Below are 17,809 nucleotides of genomic sequence, written 5' to 3'. Positions count from 1 at the left end.
GAAGTGATATTTCACTAATCATAGATCCCTAAAACTGAATTTTTCCAACCTAAAGTTGCTCTACGAGAAATTCTAATGAAATGCGGGCACAGCTGAAATATTCATAAAACACATTCAACATACATAGAAACGTATTTATGGCATTAAAATGTCATTAGAAATAAACCAAAATATCACATTAATTATTAATAGTTACAATTAATAATTATGAATCCATCACACTACAGGTTAAAAAATTTAGAAGATCAACCACATCTGGCAGATTACAAGCAAACTCTAAAGCATCACTGAAATACAGGGACCGGGAGTGGTGGCTCACGCCTGTAATCCCAGCACTTTGGGAGGCCAAGGCAGGTGGACTGCCTGAGCTCAGGAGTTCTCGACCAGCCCAGGCAACACAGCGAAACCCCATCTTTACTCAAATACAAAAAATTAGCCGGGCATGGCAGCATGCACCTGTAATCCCAGCTACTCGGGAGGCTGAGGCAGGAGAATTGTTTGAACCTGAGAGGTGGAGGGTGCAGTGAGCCGAGATCACGTCACTGCACTCCGGCCTGGGCGACAGAGCGAGACTCCATCTCAAAAAAAATAAAAAGAGAAAAAGAGAAACAAAAAATATTACTGAGGTACAATGTTGTGCTGTAATCATATCAAGATGATCTGTTTAAATTTGAGGCAGAAGCAATCTGAACCCTTATTTTCCTAGGAAAATAGAAAGGAAGAGAAAATATAGAAATCTGTAGAAAATATAGAAACCATGTAATCAGTTTATACTGAAAGGTGACACAGAATGTTATAAAATGTTTAGTTTCTTCAAATAGTTTTAGTTTTTACAATAATAAATATACTGGTGATTAATATGTGTTTATATATGTATGTATATGTACACACAACGTATATAACGTACATATTCACATACAAACACACTCACATATATGCAATTTAAACAACTATACACAGAGGCCAGGCGCGGTGGCTCATGCCTGTAATCCCAGCACTTTGGGGGACCAAGGCGGGCGGATCACGAGGTCAGGAGTTCAAGACCATCCCAGCCACATGGTGAAATTCTGTCTCTACTAAAGATACAAAAAATTAGCCAGGCGTGGTGGCGCAGGCCTGTAATCCCAGCTACCTGGGAGTCTGAGGCAGCAGAATCGCTTGAACCCAGGAGGTGGAGGTTGCAGTGAGCCAAGATTGCGCCACTGCACTCCAGCCTGGGCGACAGGGCGAGACTCTGCCTCAAAAAAAAACCAAAAAACAACAACAAAAAAACTGTACACAGATAGATACGCTCCTTGACTTATGATAGGGTTATGTCCTGATAAACCCATAAGTTGAAAATATTGTATGTCAAAAATGCCTTTGTGATAACCTAACCTACTGAATGTCCTATCTCAGCCTTGCCTCAGAATACTTACATTAGTCTATAGGCAAAATAACACAATATCTATTTTATAATAAAATGTTGAGTATCTTCTGTAATTTATTGAATACTATACCGAAAAACAATGGTTCCATAGGTACTTGAAGGATGGTATCTACTGCAAAAATAACTTCTGCAACAAGGTAAAGTAGTAGAAAAATTTTTTTTTTTTTGGCTAGGCGCGGTGGCTCATGCCTGTAATCCCAGCACTTTTGGAGGCCGAGGCGGGCGGATCACAAGGTCAGGAAATCGAGACCTTCTTGGCTAACATGGTGAAACCCCATCTCTACTAAAAATACGAAAAATTAGCCAGGCGAGGTGGTGGGCGCCTGTGGTCCCAGCTACTCAGGAGACTGAGGCAGGAGAATGGCGTGAACCCGGGAGGCGGAGCTTGCAGTGAGCCAAGATCGCACCAGAGTGACAGAGTGAGACTCCACCTCAAAAAAAAAAGAAAAAGAATTTTTTTTTGAGACACAGTCTCACTCTGTCACCCAGGCTGCAGTGCAGTGGCACAATCTCGGCTCACTGCAACCTCCATCTCCCATGTTCAAGCAATCCTCCTGCCTCAGCCTCCCATGTAGCTGAGATTACAGGCATGCGGCACCAGGCCTGGCTATCTTTTGTATTTTAGTAGAGACGGGGTTTTGTCATGTTGGCCAGGCTGGTCTCGAACTCCTGGCCTCAAGCAATCCACCCGCCTTGGCCTTCCAAAGTGCTGGGATTACAGGCATGAGCCACTGTTCCCGGCCAGAAAAATCTTCAGTTGAAACATCTTTTTTTTTTAGTTGAAATATCTTTTTTTTTTTTTTTTTTTTTTGAGACGGAGTCTCGCTCTGTCACCCAGGCTGGAGTGCAGTGGCCGGATTTCAGCTCACTGCAAGCTCCGCCTCCCGGGTTCACGCCATTCTCCTGCCTCAGCCTCCGGAGTAGCTGGGACTACAGGCGCCCGCCACCTCGCCCGGCTAGTTTTTTGTATTTTTTAGTAGAGACGGGGTTTCGCCGGGTTAGCCAGGATGGTCTCGATCTCCTGACCTTGTGATCCGCCCGTCTCGGCCTCCCAAAGTGCTGGGATTACAGGCTTGAGCCACCGCGCCCGGCCTTGAAATATCTTAAGTTGGGGGCCATCTGCAGTAGAATTCTGTAAATGCCCAAAATTAGTTAATGTTAAAGCCATGTTTCTCAAAGTCCCGAGTTCCATGTAAACTGCCTATTATCAGAAAAAAAGTTATCCATTAAAAGTCAAAGGCATAAAGAATAAACTAATACAAAAAAATTGTAAATACCTTTGCTGGGTCACAAGGCCGCCGGTTGATAAAGAAAAACTGTCTGTCTGTTGAACTCCTTCCAACTCCATGCGTGCATTGTGAAATGAAACCTGAGATGCTATTCAACATTAATATGGTGAGGACAGGATTCCAGAGTGAAAAGGATTAGAAATACGATCACATGGCAAATTCTTTTTTTTTTTTTTTTTTTTTTTGAGATGGAGTTTCACTCTTATTGCCCAGGCTGGAGTGCAATGGCACGATCTCGGCTCACTGCAACCTCCATCTCCCAGGTTCAAGCGATTCTCCTGCCTCAGCCTCCCCAGTAGCTGCGATTACAGGCATGCACCACCACGCCTGGCTGACTTTTTTTGTATATTTAGTAGAGATGGTGTTTCACCATGTTGGTCAGGCTGGTTTTGAACTTGTGACCTTGTTATCCGCCCGCCTCGGCCTCCCAAAGTGCTGGGATTACAGGCATGAGCCACCACGCCCGGCCAACATGGCACATTCTTAAAGTGAAATGAAAACAAAACCCCAGGTGACGTGCTGATAAGTATCACTATTGCAGTGCATGGGTATCTGTGCTCCAAATCTTGATGAGTCATCAAAGAACCAGACCTTCTGGAATGCTCTGAAGCTCCTACAGTCAAGCAATGCACCACAGGCGATGCAGTGGGTCCAACACTGATGTGTTGCAGCTCTCCTTATCCTTCCTGATAAATCCTCCGTAAGAGGAGTGGGTCTCGCTTCACATGCATTCTCAGAACCTCTGTACTGCCGCTCCTGGTTTGTCAATGAAGTCTAACCACTTGTGCTCAGGATTCTGCCCACATTCCCTCCCCTTTCACAATCTCCCGGTTAGGAAGCTTGTATCTCACATCTTAGTAAAGCGCTTGCTTCACATGAGACCCACCCCGGGGACACCGGCGTTTCCGGAAGAACACCACCTTCACACGAAGACACGAAGCTCCGTGTTTACAATCTCAGGCATAGGCCAAAAGCAAGTGGACGAGGAATAAGAAATATAGATCTAAACGCAAAAAACCAAACAAAAAGAAATACAGATCTTAGGCTCGGTGCGGTGGCTCATGCCTGAAATCCCAGAGCCTTGAGAGGCCAAGGGGGGGCGGATCACCTGAGGTCAGGAGTTCAAGACCAGCCTGAGCAACAAGGTAAAACCCCGTCTCCACTAAAAATACAAAAAATCAGCCAGGCCTGGTAGCCCCAGCTTCTCAGGAGGCTGAGGCAGGAGTATCGCTTGCACCCGGGAGGCAGAGGTTGCAGTGAGCCAAGATCACGGCACTGACCTCCAGCCTAGGCAACAGAGCGAGACTCCATCTCAAAAAAAAAAACCCCCAACATATATATATAATATACAATATACAATATATAATATATATTATATACAATATATAGTATGTTGTATACTATATATTATACACAATATATAATATATATAACATATAGTATATATTATATATATTTTATAAATATATATTTTATATATATTATATATATAGAGAGAGAGAGACAGAGGGAGAAAGACAGAGAGATCTTTACAGGACCAATCCCATTTATGGAAGTGTCTATTTTCTTCTTCTTTTTTTTTTTTGAGACTGAGTCTCCCTCTGTCGCTCAGGCTGGAGTGCAGTGGCAAGATCTTGGCTCACAGCAAGCTCTGCCTCCCGGGTTCATGCCATTCTCCTGCCTCAGCCTCCCGAGTAGCTGGGACTACAGGCGCCCGCCACGACACTCAGCTAATTTTTTGTATTTTTAGTAGAGACGGGGTTTCACCATGTTAGCCAGGAAGGTCTCGATCTCCTGACCTTATGATCCGCCCACTTCAGCCTCCCAAAGTGCTGGGATTACAGGCGTGAGCCACCGCGCCTGGCCAGGAAGTGTCTATTTTCTTACACTAAAACTAATGACACTGAACTGCCTTCATCAGATACCAAAAAAGTTAAAATCATTTAAAATGATACAATAATTTAAAAGTTAGTCTAACTAACCAGAGCCTTAAAGAAGACTAACTCAACAGAAAACCACCTGAAATGTACCAGTTACTGGGAACATGGTTTGAATTAAGTAACTGAGTCCCTTGTATAAATCATCCTTCTTAGCAATAGCACTGCTCACAGTTTTATAAAGGACATAAAAGACTATTATCCCTAGCCAGGCGTGGTGGCTCATGCCTGTAATCCCAGCACTTTGGGATGCCAAGGTGGGCGGATCATCTGAGGTCAGGAGTTTGAGACCAGCCTGGTCAACATGGTGAAACCTCGTCTCTACTGAAAATACAAAATTAGCCAGGCGTGGTGGTGCACGCTGTAGTCCCAGCTACTCAGGAGGCTGAGGCGGGAGAATTGCTTGAACTCAGGAGGCAGAGGTTGCAGTGAGCCGAGACAGCGCCATCACACTCCAGCCTGGGCAACAGAGTGAGACTCTGTCTCTAAAAAAAAAGAAAAAAAAAATCCATGAAACTATTAGCCCTAAAATCACTATCTTAAAAAAAAAAAAAAAAAAACCTCTCAGGATAAAATGTTCACTTGTAGTTCTCTTGCCAGCAATACTTACTAAAAAAGATTATGCAGAGCATCCGAACAGCTCAGACCATACTCTTCACACACGGAGTCACTAGGGGGCACCTGAACAAAAGGAATGAGGCTTTGCACCTAAAAAAAAAAAAAAAAATTCACAGTTACTACAGTTACTTCCTAATAAAGACAGAGTGGACTTATCTGTTTTCTTTCTTAGTCAAGCTATCCGCACTACAAGCACAAAAACATTAAAAGAATCTTTTTTTTTGTTTTGGTTTTTGAGACAGGGTCTCTCCCTCTATTGCTCAGGCTGGAGTGCAATGGTTCAGTCCTACCTCACTGCAGCGTCAAACTCGTGGGTTCAAGCCATTCTCCTGCCTAGCCGCCCGAGTGAGCAGCTGGGACTACATGTGCACATCACCACACCTGGCTAATTTTTTTATTTTTTTGTAGAGATGGGATCTTGCCGTGTTATCCAGGCTGGTCTTAAATTCCTGGGCTCAAGCGATTCTCCCACCTCAGAATTGTTGGCCGGGCGGTTCAAACACATAATCCCAACCATTTCTTCTCCTGAAGTGCTGGGATTACATGTGTGAGCCATCGGGACAACACTTTTGATTTTATGATACAAGAAAGACGAAACAAGTGGCTACTTATTCATAACCCACACACTGCCCACAATAACTTACATTTTTTTCAGAGAGACAGTGAAAGGATGCAGTATATGAGTGTCTCTGGAAGAATAAAATGGAACACATTCAGCTCTTAAACATTAATTTTGTGATAGGTACTTTTTTTTTTTTTAAGACGGTGTCTCGCTTTGTGGCTCAGGCTGCAGTGCAGTGGTGCAATCTCAGCTCACTGCAACCTCCATCTCCTGGGTTCCAGCAATTCTCCTGCCTCAGCCTCCCGAGTAGCTGGGACTACAGGCACCCGCCACCATGCCCAGATAATTTTTGTATTTTTAGTAGAGACAGGGTTTCACCATATTGGCCAGGCTGGTCTCAAACTCCTGACCTCATCATCTGCCCACCCTGGCCTCCCAAAGTGCTGGGATTACAGACGTGAGCCACTGCGCTGGTAGGCGCTTTAAAGATCGATTCTTAGTATGGGCGCAGTGGCTCACGTCTGTAATCCTAGCACTTTGGGAGGCTGAGGCAAGCTGATCACTGGAGGTCAGGAGTTCGAGACCAGTCTGGCCAACAAGATGAAACCACGTCTCTACTAAAAATACAAAAAATTAGCTGGGCCTGATGGCACGTGCCTGTACTCCCAGCTACTCAGGAGGCTGAGGCAGGAGAATTGCTTGAACCCAGGAGGCAGAGGTTGCAGTGAGCCGAGATCACGCCACTGCATTCCAACCTGCGTGATAGAGCAAGACTCCATCTCAAAAAAAAAAAAAAAAAAAAATCGACGGGCGCAGTGGCTCACACCTGTAATCCCAATACTTTGGGAGGCCGAGGCAGGTGGATCATGAGGTCAGGAGTTCAAGACCAGCCTGGCCAACATGGTGAAACCCCGTCTCTACTAAAGATACAAAAAATTAGCTGGGCGTGGTGTCACGCGCCTGTAATCCCAGCTACTCGGGAGGCTGAGGCAGGAGAATTGCTTGACCCTGGGAGGCGGAGGTTGCAGTGAGCCCAGAGAGCACCACTGCACTCCAGCCTGGGTGACAGGGCGAGACTCTGTCTCAAAAAAAAAAAAATAAATTCTTAGATTTTATTCTCCATTCTACTGGAAGAGACAATGGAAACCTGCCATAATATCTAGAGCAATAAGAGGCGTTGAAGTAACCAGCCAACACTACCTGCTTCTGTCCAAACACAGAGCCGATATTTTCCTTTATGCTGGGGCTTCCACCTGTGCACACCACAGGCTGTCGTTTTCCTTGTCCAAGCTGATTGGTGCAACTTACACGGATGCCTGCTGAAATGATACAGTAGGCCTGTAAGACCTGGACCATTTTGGCATATTCCTGTTTAAAAAACACAAACACAATATTCTACGTTACTTTAATATTATAGGAATTACACAGCTCAAGTTATAACATCCAATGCAAGGTTCTCACATCATCGCACAAATCAAGGGAAGCACTGTTGACAGAATGAGCTGTAAAGAGGTATCTTCCTATATTCTACAGAAGAAACGCAGAGCTTTTGGCTCCTGGTCACAGTCCTCTCACTTCCCAATGTGCCATGTGTCCTGGTAAAAGTACAGCCTGCAATCCCGGCTGCTCAGGAGGCTGAGGGCAGGAGGATCACTTGAGACCAGGAGTTCAGGACCAGCCTGGGCAACACAGCAAGACCCTGTCTCTACAAAGAATTAAAAAAAAAAAATTAGCCGGGCGTCGTGGCATGCGCCTGTAGTCACAGTTACTCAGGAGGCTGAGGTGGGAGGATCACTTGAGCCCAGGAGTTCGAGGCTGCCGTGAGCCATGATTGCACCACTGCACTCCAGCCTGGCTGACAGAGAGAGGTCCTATCTCTAAAAATGAAAATTTAAAAACTGAAACGTACATTGTGTTTGATTTTATAATCTCTCCTTTTAAAATGTATCTTTGTATAATAGAAAGACTGGCACAAGCATTTTGATATGCAAAGAGATACACAAAAATGTTCACTGAAACAATCTCTATGAAAAAACAGAAATGACCTAAGCAAGCATCATCAAGGAGTTAGTTAATTAATTATGGTATAGCCATACTGCAGCAGAATGACAAAGCATAAGGCAGTGCACACCGACTAAAGAAGACAATCACAATATGCTAAGTAAAGAGTCAGTTATGGCCGGGCGCGGTGGCTCAAGCCTGTAATCCCAGCACTTTGGGAGGCCGAGATGGGCGGATCACGAGGTCAGGAGATCGAGACCATCCTGGCTAACCCGGTGAAACCCCGTCTCTACTAAAAAATACAAAAAACTAGCCGGGCAAGGTGGCGGGCGCCTGTAGTCCCAGTTACTCGGGAGGCTGAGGCAGGAGAATGCCATAAACCCGGGAGGCGGAGCTTGCAGTGAGCTGAGATCCGGCCACTGCATTCCAGCCTGGGCGACAGAGCGAGACTCCGTCTCAAAAAAAAAAAAAAAAAAAAAAAAAAGAGTCAGTTATACGGCCAGGCATGATGGTTCACAGCTGTAATCCCAGCACTTTGGGAGGCTGAGGCGGGAGGATCGCTTCAGCCCATGAGTTTGAGACCTGCCTGGGCAACACAGATGGACCCATCTCTACAAAAAATACAAAAATTAGCTAGGCATGGTAGCACGGGCCTGGAGTCCCAGCTACTTGGGAGGCTAAAGTGGGAGGATCCATTAAGCCTGGGAGATCAAGGCTGCAGTAAGCTGAGATTGTGCCACTACATTCTAGCCTGGGTGAGAGAGCAAGACCCTGTCTCAATTTAAAAAAAAAAAAAAAGCAAAAAAAACTTTCAACCACATACAATTCTGTATTACTTGCATGCTGTACATTCTGTATTACTTGCTTTCATTATATTAACTTATGAATGTATCTTGAAAATTATTCCAACAGTTACAAACACATGAAATTAAAAGGAGTCTGAAAAGATATACAAACTGTAAGTAATGGTTATCTTTAACAAACGTAAGTTCTACATTCCTGTATTTTGCTAAGGCACTAACTTTTTTACCATAAAATACAAAAAAAGAGTAAGTTTTCTCTATTTTAAAAAATTTCAATTTTGAAAAAATGTAATAAAGTTAAAATTAGCAGCTGAGTGCAGTGGCCTATAATCCCAACATTTTGGGAGGCTGAGGCAGGCAGATCACTTGAGGTCAGGGGTGCAAGACCAGCCTGGCCAACATGGTGAAACCCCATCTCTACTAAAAACACAAAAATTAGCTGGGCGTGGTGGCACACACCTATAATCCCAGCTACTCGGGAGGCTGAGGCAGGAGAATCACTTGAACCCAGGAGGCGGAGGTTGCAGTGAGCCGAGATCACACCACTGCAATCCAGCCTGGGTGACAGAGTGAGAAGACTCCATCTAAAAAAAAAAAAAAAATTAAAATTAACACCAAATGCTTTACAGGTAAAAAAAAGTTTTTAGCTGCATATGTTTAAATAACTTTTTAGATTATAAAAAATACACATACAAAACAGGCACAAAGAAGACAGCAAAAACTGCATGGGATCTCACATCCAAGGATAACCGCTGAGAACATGAAAGTCAGAGAAAGCTGACTCTTCCAGCCTTTATACTATACACATCTAGGCCTGTTGTTTTGTTTTTATAAAACTGTGATCATGTAATACAGACAGTTTTATAATCTGCTTTTTAAACACAACAATTATATAACATTTAGCTGTTTTCATTTGCATTCAAATTCATAAGGGTTCCAATAACTCGTTTCTCAGAAAACCAAGAGAAATATTCTTTTTTTTTTTTTTTTGAGACGGACTCTGGCTCTGTGCTCAGGCTGGAGTGCAATGGCGTGATCTCAGCTCATTGCAACCTCTACCTCCCAGATTCAAGTGGTTCTCCTGCCTCAGCCTTCCCAGGAGCTAGAACTACAGACGCACGCCACCAGGCCCGGCTAATTTTTGTATTTTTAGTAGAGACAGGGTTTCACCACTTTGGCCAGGATGGTTTCGATCTCTTGACCTCGTGATCTGCCCGCCTCAGCCTCCCAAAGTGCTGGGATTACAGGCATGAGCCACGGCGCCTGGCCAAGAAATATTCTTATTAAAATGTAAGTACATAAGGCCAGGCCTGGTGGCTCACGCCTGTAATCCCAGCACTTTGAGAAGCCGAGGTGGGTGGATTACCTGAGGTCAGGAATTCCAGACCAGTCTGGCCGACACGGTGAAACTCCGTCTCTACTAAAAATACAAAAATTAGCCAGGCGTGGTGGCACACGCCTGTAATCCCAGCTACTCAGAAGGCTGAGGCAGGAGAATTGCTTGAACTCGGGAGGTCGAGGTTGTAATGAACCGAGATTGGCCACGGTACTCCAGCCAGGGCACCAACGTGATACTCCATCTCAAAAAAAGATAAAAATAAAAAATAAATATATACGTATATATATTTTTCCAGACAAGGTCTTACTCTGTCTCCCAGTCTGAAGTGCAGGGGTGCAGTCATAGCTCACTGCAGCCTTGAGTTCCTGGGCTCAAGTAATCCTCCCACTTCAGCCTCCCAAGTAGCTAGATACTACAGGTGCATGCCACCATGCCCAGTCAATTTTTTTTTTTTAATTTTTCATAGAGACAGGGTCTCACTATGTTGCCCAGGCCTAATAAACACTATGTGATGAAAAGAAAAAAGTACATCATCCTAAAGTCTTTAATGTTAAGTCTTTAATGAGAAATGCAAATAAATCATGTCTCAGTAAATTACGGGAAGAGAATCAACAGCAGAATAAACATCTTTAGTAAATCTTTTGCTCACGTGCATTAACCAATACTCTTGAAAACCAGGATTAATTTGCTGTACCTTCTTAATATTCCTTTGAAATTCCTTATGGCGCACAGGTAGTGTAGAAAATAACTGCTGGACGCTGACTGTGGTCCCTCTGGGGCGGGGGTAGGGGGCTTTCTGGATGATTTTTCCATTGTGATCAAACACCAGTCGAGTCCCAACCTTCGCCGATGCGTGGCAGGTGGAAATGGTGACGTCGCTGTGAGAGAATACCAGGCATGGTGTGTTCAGTGAGAGGCCCATGATGTTGGGCACTGACTACTCTTTCCTTTGCTTGCTTTTCCCTCAAAACTTTCCTAAAAAAAGCTGATGATCCCTTTGAGATCATCAAGATCTAAACGGTTGAGGAGTCATCATAAAATCTAAGGTTTGGCATCTAAAAGACAGTGAGACAGAGAGCACTAAACATGCTTTGTTTTGATAAGAGCTTTGATTTTGTTTTTCAGCTTGAACTGCAAAACCGTCAATGATCTCAAGATTCATTTATTCACAAATAGAGATTTGTTTTATTACTCTTCGAACAAATTTTTTTAAAAGAATCTAAAATACATTATAATTAAAATGTATATGTAGGGCAGAGTGCAGTGGCTCATGCCTGTTATTCCAGCACTTTGGGAGGCCGAGGCGGGCAGATCACTTGAGGCCAGGAGTTCGAGACCAGCCTGGGCAACATGGCAAAACCCCATCTCTACTAAAAATACAAAAATTAGCCAGGAGTGGTGGTGCATGCCTATAGTACCAGCTCCTCAGGAGGCTCAGGCACGAGAATCACTTGATCCTGGAAGGCAGAGATTGCAGTGAGCCGAGACTGTGCCACTGCACTCCAGCCTGGGTGACAGAGCAAAACTCTTTCTAAAAAAAACATATATATATATATATATATACACACATATATATACACACACACACATATATACACATACATATATATATTTGTATATAATTATGAAAATTTAGTATCTGTGGTATAATTAAATAGTGCTTTGGTTAAATGTTTCCCTAAAAACTGATAATGAAAACCAATGGTAACTATCATTTATTATCTATATGTTATGTTAAAATTGAGAAGTTACTGTTTTAATAAGGGTAACCATTTTTTTAAACAATACTATTTGCTTCATTTCATTTATTTATTGCTCACATTTCAGAAGTACTATGACTTAGATTGGCAGCGAGACAAAACAGAATTCAGAAGCTAGAAGTTGAGATGTTGAGATAGAAAATTGTAAAGAATAATGATTCCAATTAATTTTCAGAGAGGTTTTTCTAAGGGGTCAAGTGAATGGATAAAAATATTGTATCACCTCAGTGCACAAAGTGAGCTCAGAGCTTCCCCCCGAAAGCCAAAAGTTTCAACCTGAGTTAGGTCAGCAAACTCTTGAATCTTAGATGTGTGATGTTTCAGAGCTGAAAGACAGTGTAAAGTAAGGATTAAGATATCTCAAGTGCTATAACAACAAATATACATGGTATCTAGTAACTGGCTTTAAAAAACTGCTTTTGCGTTTCCCAAGACAGTGTTACTCACAATGCTGGGACATGTGGCCCAATTATTTTATAATAGGATCAGAAAAAGTCAACTTACTTAAGCCTTCGAAGTTTTCTTCTTCTACCCCACATCCATTGTCTGAAACTTCAATGAGATCCACTCCATAGTCCTTAAGCTTTAGATCTAGAAAGTTTAAAATATTTACATATTTATTAAAAATGGACCCATGCTATAAGTTTTTACATTGACATTATTTATAACATATGCAAATTTAAGAGTCATAACAATACCTTTAGTTACATGTACTAGTATCGTTTTGTGTATTTCATTTTTATAAAGTCCTTTCTGGTTATTTACTAGCCTAGACTAAATAGTTTAGCTTTTTCTTTCTTTCCTCTTTTTTTTTTTTTTTCCCCTAGGCTAGTCAAGTGAAGCAGTTGGAGTGGAAAAGGAACAAAAAAAAAATCTATAACTGGTTGTGATCAATTAGTTGTAAAACCGTTGCACTTTGACCAGCCTTTTCTTTTGAAAGAAATAATTTTAACATACCCAGTAAAGAGAACAGGGGCTGGGCACAGTGGATCATGCCTGTAATCCCAGCACTTTGGGAGGCCAAAGCGAGCAGATCACCTGAGGTCAGGAGTTGGAGACCAGCCTGACCAACATGGAGAAATTCTGTCTCTACTAAAAATACAAAATTAGCCAGGCTTGGTGGTGCATGCCTATAATCCCAGCTACTCGGGAAGCTGAGGCAGGAGAATCGCTTGAACCCAGGAGGCAGAGGTTGCAGTGAGCCGAGATCGTGCCATTGCACTACAGCCTGGGCAACAAGAGCAAAACTCCACCTCCAAAAAAAAAAAGAGAGAATGGGTTCTGGAATCAGACTTCCTGGATCCTATTTTATTAGCTTTATAATCTCAAAAGAAGGAAATTTGCTGTCCCTTAATTTCCTCATCTGTAAAATGGAGATAATAAGTTCTATCTCATAAAGTTATTCTGCAGATTAACTTTTTATGTTTTTTTATTTTATTATTTTCTTTTTCCTTGTCTTTTTTTTTTTTTTTTGAGATGGAGTTTTGCTCATCACCCAGGCTGGAGTACGGTGGCATGATCTTGGCTCACTGCAACCTCCACCTCTCAGGTTCAAGCAATTCTCCTCCCTCAGCCTCCTGAGGAGCTGAGATTACAGCCATGCACCACCACATCTGGCTAATTTTTGTATTTTTAGTAGAGACAGGGTTTCACCATGTTGGTTACACTGGTCTCGAACTCCTGACCTCAAATGATCAGCCCCCCTCAGCCTCCCAAAGTGCTGGGATTACAGATGTGAGCCACTACTCCAGGCCTATTTTATTTTATGTTTTTGAGATGGAGTCTTGCTCTGTCCTCAGGCTGGTGTGCAGTGGCACGATCTCAGCTAACTGCAACCTCCGCCTCCCGGGTTCAAGCAATTCTTGTGCCTCAGTCTCCCAAGTAGCTGGGATTACAGGCTTCTGCCACCAGGTCCAGCTAATTTTTGTATTTTTAGTAGAGACAGTTTCACCACTTCGGACAGGCTGGTCTTGAACTTCTGACCTCAGGTATCCACTCGTCTTGGCCTCCCAAAGTGCTGGGATTACAGGCGTGAGCCACCACGCCCGGCCTACTTTATTTTTTAATAGAGATGAGGTCTCACCATGTTGGCCAGGTTGGTCTTGAACTCTTGGCCTCAAGCAATTCCGCCATCTCAGCCTCTCAAAGGGCTAGGATTACAGGCATGGGACACCACGCCCAGCTATTTTGCATATTAAATATTTCTGTGTAATTCTTAGCATAAAACCTGCCTGGCACACCATAAGAACACAATAAAAGCTGTTACTACTACCTAGCTAAGTACCAGGCACATAATAGGTACTAATTTTAACTTAAAAATAATACTTTATTACTACATCAACACTTGACAGTCGTGTTTCAATAACAAATGTTTCTTGACTACAACATTCATTGATCATTTCTTGTGGCTTAAAACTCTCCCAAACTTACCAATATTAGTGGCACCAGCATCCAGACTGTTTTCTACTAACTCCTTCACTGCAGTGCTTAGACTCAGTACCACCTGCCCAGAGCAAATCTGATGGACTGACTTCCGATCAATAGGTTTGATGGCCTTAGCAGGTTCTGTACTAAAGAAATCAGTTACAAGAAACAAAGCAAATATTCAGCTATATATTTTCATCCTGATTTTCACTGTGGGAAATGACTCAACACTGTAAATAGTTTATGGGTCTAATCTAATCATTTATTATATTAGCAAATACATTTATTATATCCAGAAATAGAAACACTGTTTTACAATCCTTAAACATGTACCCAAAATACTTCTGGATAGATACTTCAAATTCAACACATCCTTACTATCTAATTATACTAGGATCCACATGGAGAAAACATACATTGTATCTCTCAAATTACCAAAATCTTTGGCAACAATGGTGTCTTCTTTCTTGAAAAGTGAAACCATGACTGGCTGCCCTGGCTCATGCCTGTAATCCCAGCATTTTGGGAGGCAGAGGTGGGTGGGTCACTTGAGGTCAGGAGTTCGAGACCAGCCTGGCCAACATGGTGAAATCCCGTCTCTACTAAAAATACAAAAAATTAGGCAGGCATGGTGGTGGGCACCTGTAATCCCAGCTACTCAGGAGGCTGAGGCAGGAGAATCGCTTAAACCCGGGAGGCGGAAGTTGCAGTGAGCCGAGATTGCGGCATTGCACTCCAGCCTGGGCGACAGAGCAAAAAAAAACAAACAAAGTGAAAGCAACATAATTTCCCACATAATTAGAAAAACCAACAGTATGCTGGGAAATACACAATGTTTAAGTCAAAATCATCTCGGAAATTGGGTACCAGTTATATAACGATTCCTTATACACAGTTGCCTTTGATACCCTACTCCAAATTGAAGCTGCCAGCTGCTGTCTCAGCAAAGACCCTCAAAGTTCTTGTTGTACGAGCTTTAAGAGTTTTATAACAGTTTCATCTCCCCTCATTCCCTGCTCCAATCCATCCTCCACTCTATCACCAGAGCTATTTTTGAAATCACAGATCTGGTCAAATAATTTTTCTGCTTAAAAATTTACAAGTGGGCCGGGCGCGGTGGCTCAAGCCTGTAATCCCAGCACTTTGGGAGGCCGAGACGGGCGGATCACGAGGTCAGGAGATCAAGACCATCCTGGCTAACACGGTGAAACCCCGTCTCTACTAAAAAACACAAAAAACTAGCCGGGCGAGGTGGCGGGCGCCTGTACTCCCAGCTACACAGGAGGCTGAGGCAGGAGAATGGCGTAAACCCGGGAGGCGGAACTTGCAGTGAGCCAAGATCCGGCCACTGCACTCCAGCCCGGGCGACAGAGCCAGACTCCGTCTCAAAAAAAAAAAAAAAAAAATTTACAAGTGCCCCACTTCCTACTATACGAAATTTAAAATCTAGTCCTCACTGCGCCCAAAACTACCTTCTTTTCAGAATCTCTCTAATCCTTTCCCTTCATCAAGTCCCCTACATTATTATTATTATTATTATTATTTGAGACAGAGTCTCACTCTGTCACCCAGGCTGGGGTGCAATGGCATGATCTTAGCTCACTGCAACCTCCGTCTCCCAGATTCAAGCAATTCTCCTGTCTCAGCCTCCCAAGTAGCTGGGATTACAGGCGCCCACCATCACACCCGGCTAATTTTTGTGTTTTTAGTAGAAACCGGGTTTCACCATGTTGGCCAGGCTGGTCTTGAACTCCTGACCTCAGGTGATCCGCTTGCCTCAGCCTCCCAAAGTGCTAGGATTACAGGCGTGAGCCACCGCAACCGGCCGTGCCCTACATTGTACCACACTGAACAATTACTTCCTGAACATCACAAGCTCTTTTAGACACTACAGTGTATAAGCAGGTCTCTGTCTAAACTGCTCTCCTCTTCCTCCTCTGCCCAACCAATGTCTGCTCATCCAAAGAATGTATCCTGTGTGTTCACTAACTTAGCAATTTCCAGTAAACAGTTTGATAACTTGTTAAGAGAAGGCAGGAAACCTCCATGAAAGAGAAATCACTGGGTATTTCCTACAGCATTTAACACATGGTAGGCCTTCAATAAACCCTTGTGAAATAAACAAACCTCTTTACTCTTCATTCTACCCTGCTAGGAATCTCACCCAAGTCTGTCTACCATGTGAAACTGCAGATGACCCCACAGAAAATGGAAAGTATCTCTAAAAATAAGTTTATTTGGCAACACACTATAGGCTACAGGTCCACTTTTTCTTTTTTTTGAGACGGAGTCTTGCTGTGTCGCCCAGGCAGTACTGCAGTGGTGCAATCTCAGCTCACTGCAACCTCCGCCTCCTGGGTTCCAGAGATTCTCCTGCCTCAACCTCCCAAGTAGCTAGGATTACAGGCTCCCGCCACCATGCCCGGTTAATTTTTGTATTTTTAGTAGAAACCGTATTTCACCATGTTGGCAAGGCTGGTCATGAACTCCTGACCTCATTGATCCACCCGCCTTGGCCTCCCAAAGTGCTGGGATTACAGGGGTGAGCCACCGCGCCCGGCCCACTTCAGATACTTATTTTGAGGAGAGAGCGCATTTAGATAGAGACCCCAGATTTATTTAAATGTCTCAATACATTTAAATGTAGTTAACTAAATATATCTAATATATTTAAATACAGAAAGCAAATTTGCGTTTACAAATCTGACACGGAATGCAACTGTGCTAGCCAAGATTCGATGTAGCTTACCAGCCAGAAATCACATACCCTAATAGGCAGAAATCACATACTCTAAAAGGTAGAAATGCATTGCATTTTTAAAAACTGCGCGGCTATGCAAATTAGGATGTGTCTGGACGCTCTACCGTCCCCAAAATAACCTCAATTTTTTAAAAAGGCCAGGCACAGTGCATCACTCCTGTAATTCCAGCACTTTGGGGTGCCGAGGCGGGCGGATTGCTTGAGCTGAGGAGTTCAAGACCAGCCCTGGGTAACATAGCGAAATCCCCGTCTCTACAAAAAAAAAATTAAAAATTAAATAATACAAAAATAAAAATAAAAGTGGAGAGAGAACAGGTAGAAAGAAAATGCATTCAGTCTATGCGGATTTCACGCTCCGGCTTCAAGTCCACGGCCCTGTGATGGGATGTGGGCAAAGCCTGTCTGGGACGGGCCAAACCCAACTCCTTACAGGGCCGAATCCTTTGCCCGCAGCCCAGGACCCCGAAGGAGCTTGCCTCGGCCTCAAGGCGCACCCAAGGGGCACCGGATCGCTCGGGCGCTGAGGTCGCTGCTCCGGGGCCTCCACGCGGCGGCTTCGCCACGCGCCTCGGCCATGTTTCCCGCATTTCCAGGGAGGCTGGAACGCCGTGGGTGTCAAAGAGGGCGCGCGAGAGGAGAGACCGCGAGCCCGGCTCACCTCGAGCTCTCAGCTCGCTCCATGGATGCAACCCCGGTTGCGCCTCGGGACTGGGAAAGTTCCCTCCACGGCTCCCACAGGCGCTCCGCCTCCGGGGCTCCCATTGGCTGCTTTCGACGTTGTGCTCCACCCTTTCCGGGCGGGGCGGCAAAAATACTTCCCGTCTCTCCTTTTCGCCTATTGGCTCTGTCAAAGGTCGAGTCCATGACGTCAAAAAGCCTGGGTCAA

The 17,809-nt window shown here is 43.9% G+C and overlaps 1 protein-coding gene across 10 annotated transcripts in view; it reads right to left on the bottom strand.

Annotated features, from left to right (window-relative positions):
* Positions 1-17,633, bottom strand: part of PMS2 (PMS1 homolog 2, mismatch repair system component) — a 37,652-nt gene extending 20,019 nt beyond the window's left edge. For 3 of the 10 annotated variants that reach the window (XR_013415022.1, XM_015133250.3, XM_015133251.3), the window contains exons 1-8: positions 17,582-17,633; positions 14,169-14,308; positions 12,243-12,329; positions 11,962-12,064; positions 10,673-10,856; positions 7,036-7,203; positions 5,266-5,363; positions 2,707-2,806 (exon numbers count right to left, since the gene is read on the bottom strand). Coding sequence is in view for 6 of the 10 variants with exons in the window: in XM_015133250.3 (XP_014988736.3) it covers positions 2,707-2,806; positions 5,266-5,363; positions 7,036-7,203; positions 10,673-10,856; positions 11,962-12,064; positions 12,243-12,329; positions 14,169-14,308; positions 17,582-17,604 (903 nt within the window). In the remaining 4 variants the exon portion in view is untranslated. Of the gene's footprint in view, positions 1-2,706; positions 2,807-5,265; positions 5,364-7,035; positions 7,204-9,098; positions 9,224-10,672; positions 10,857-11,961; positions 12,065-12,242; positions 12,330-14,168; positions 14,309-17,399 lie in introns of all 10 variants that reach the window. The other 7 variants (XM_077996161.1, XM_077996162.1, XM_077996163.1 and 4 more) reach the window with 7 other exon arrangements.
* Positions 17,634-17,809: the final 176 nt, after the last annotated feature.

This window comes from Macaca mulatta, chromosome 3, assembly GCF_049350105.2.
Source record: "Macaca mulatta isolate MMU2019108-1 chromosome 3, T2T-MMU8v2.0, whole genome shotgun sequence".
Lineage (NCBI taxonomy): Eukaryota > Metazoa > Chordata > Mammalia > Primates > Cercopithecidae > Macaca > Macaca mulatta.
This window is presented reverse-complemented; position numbering and strand designations above follow the sequence as displayed.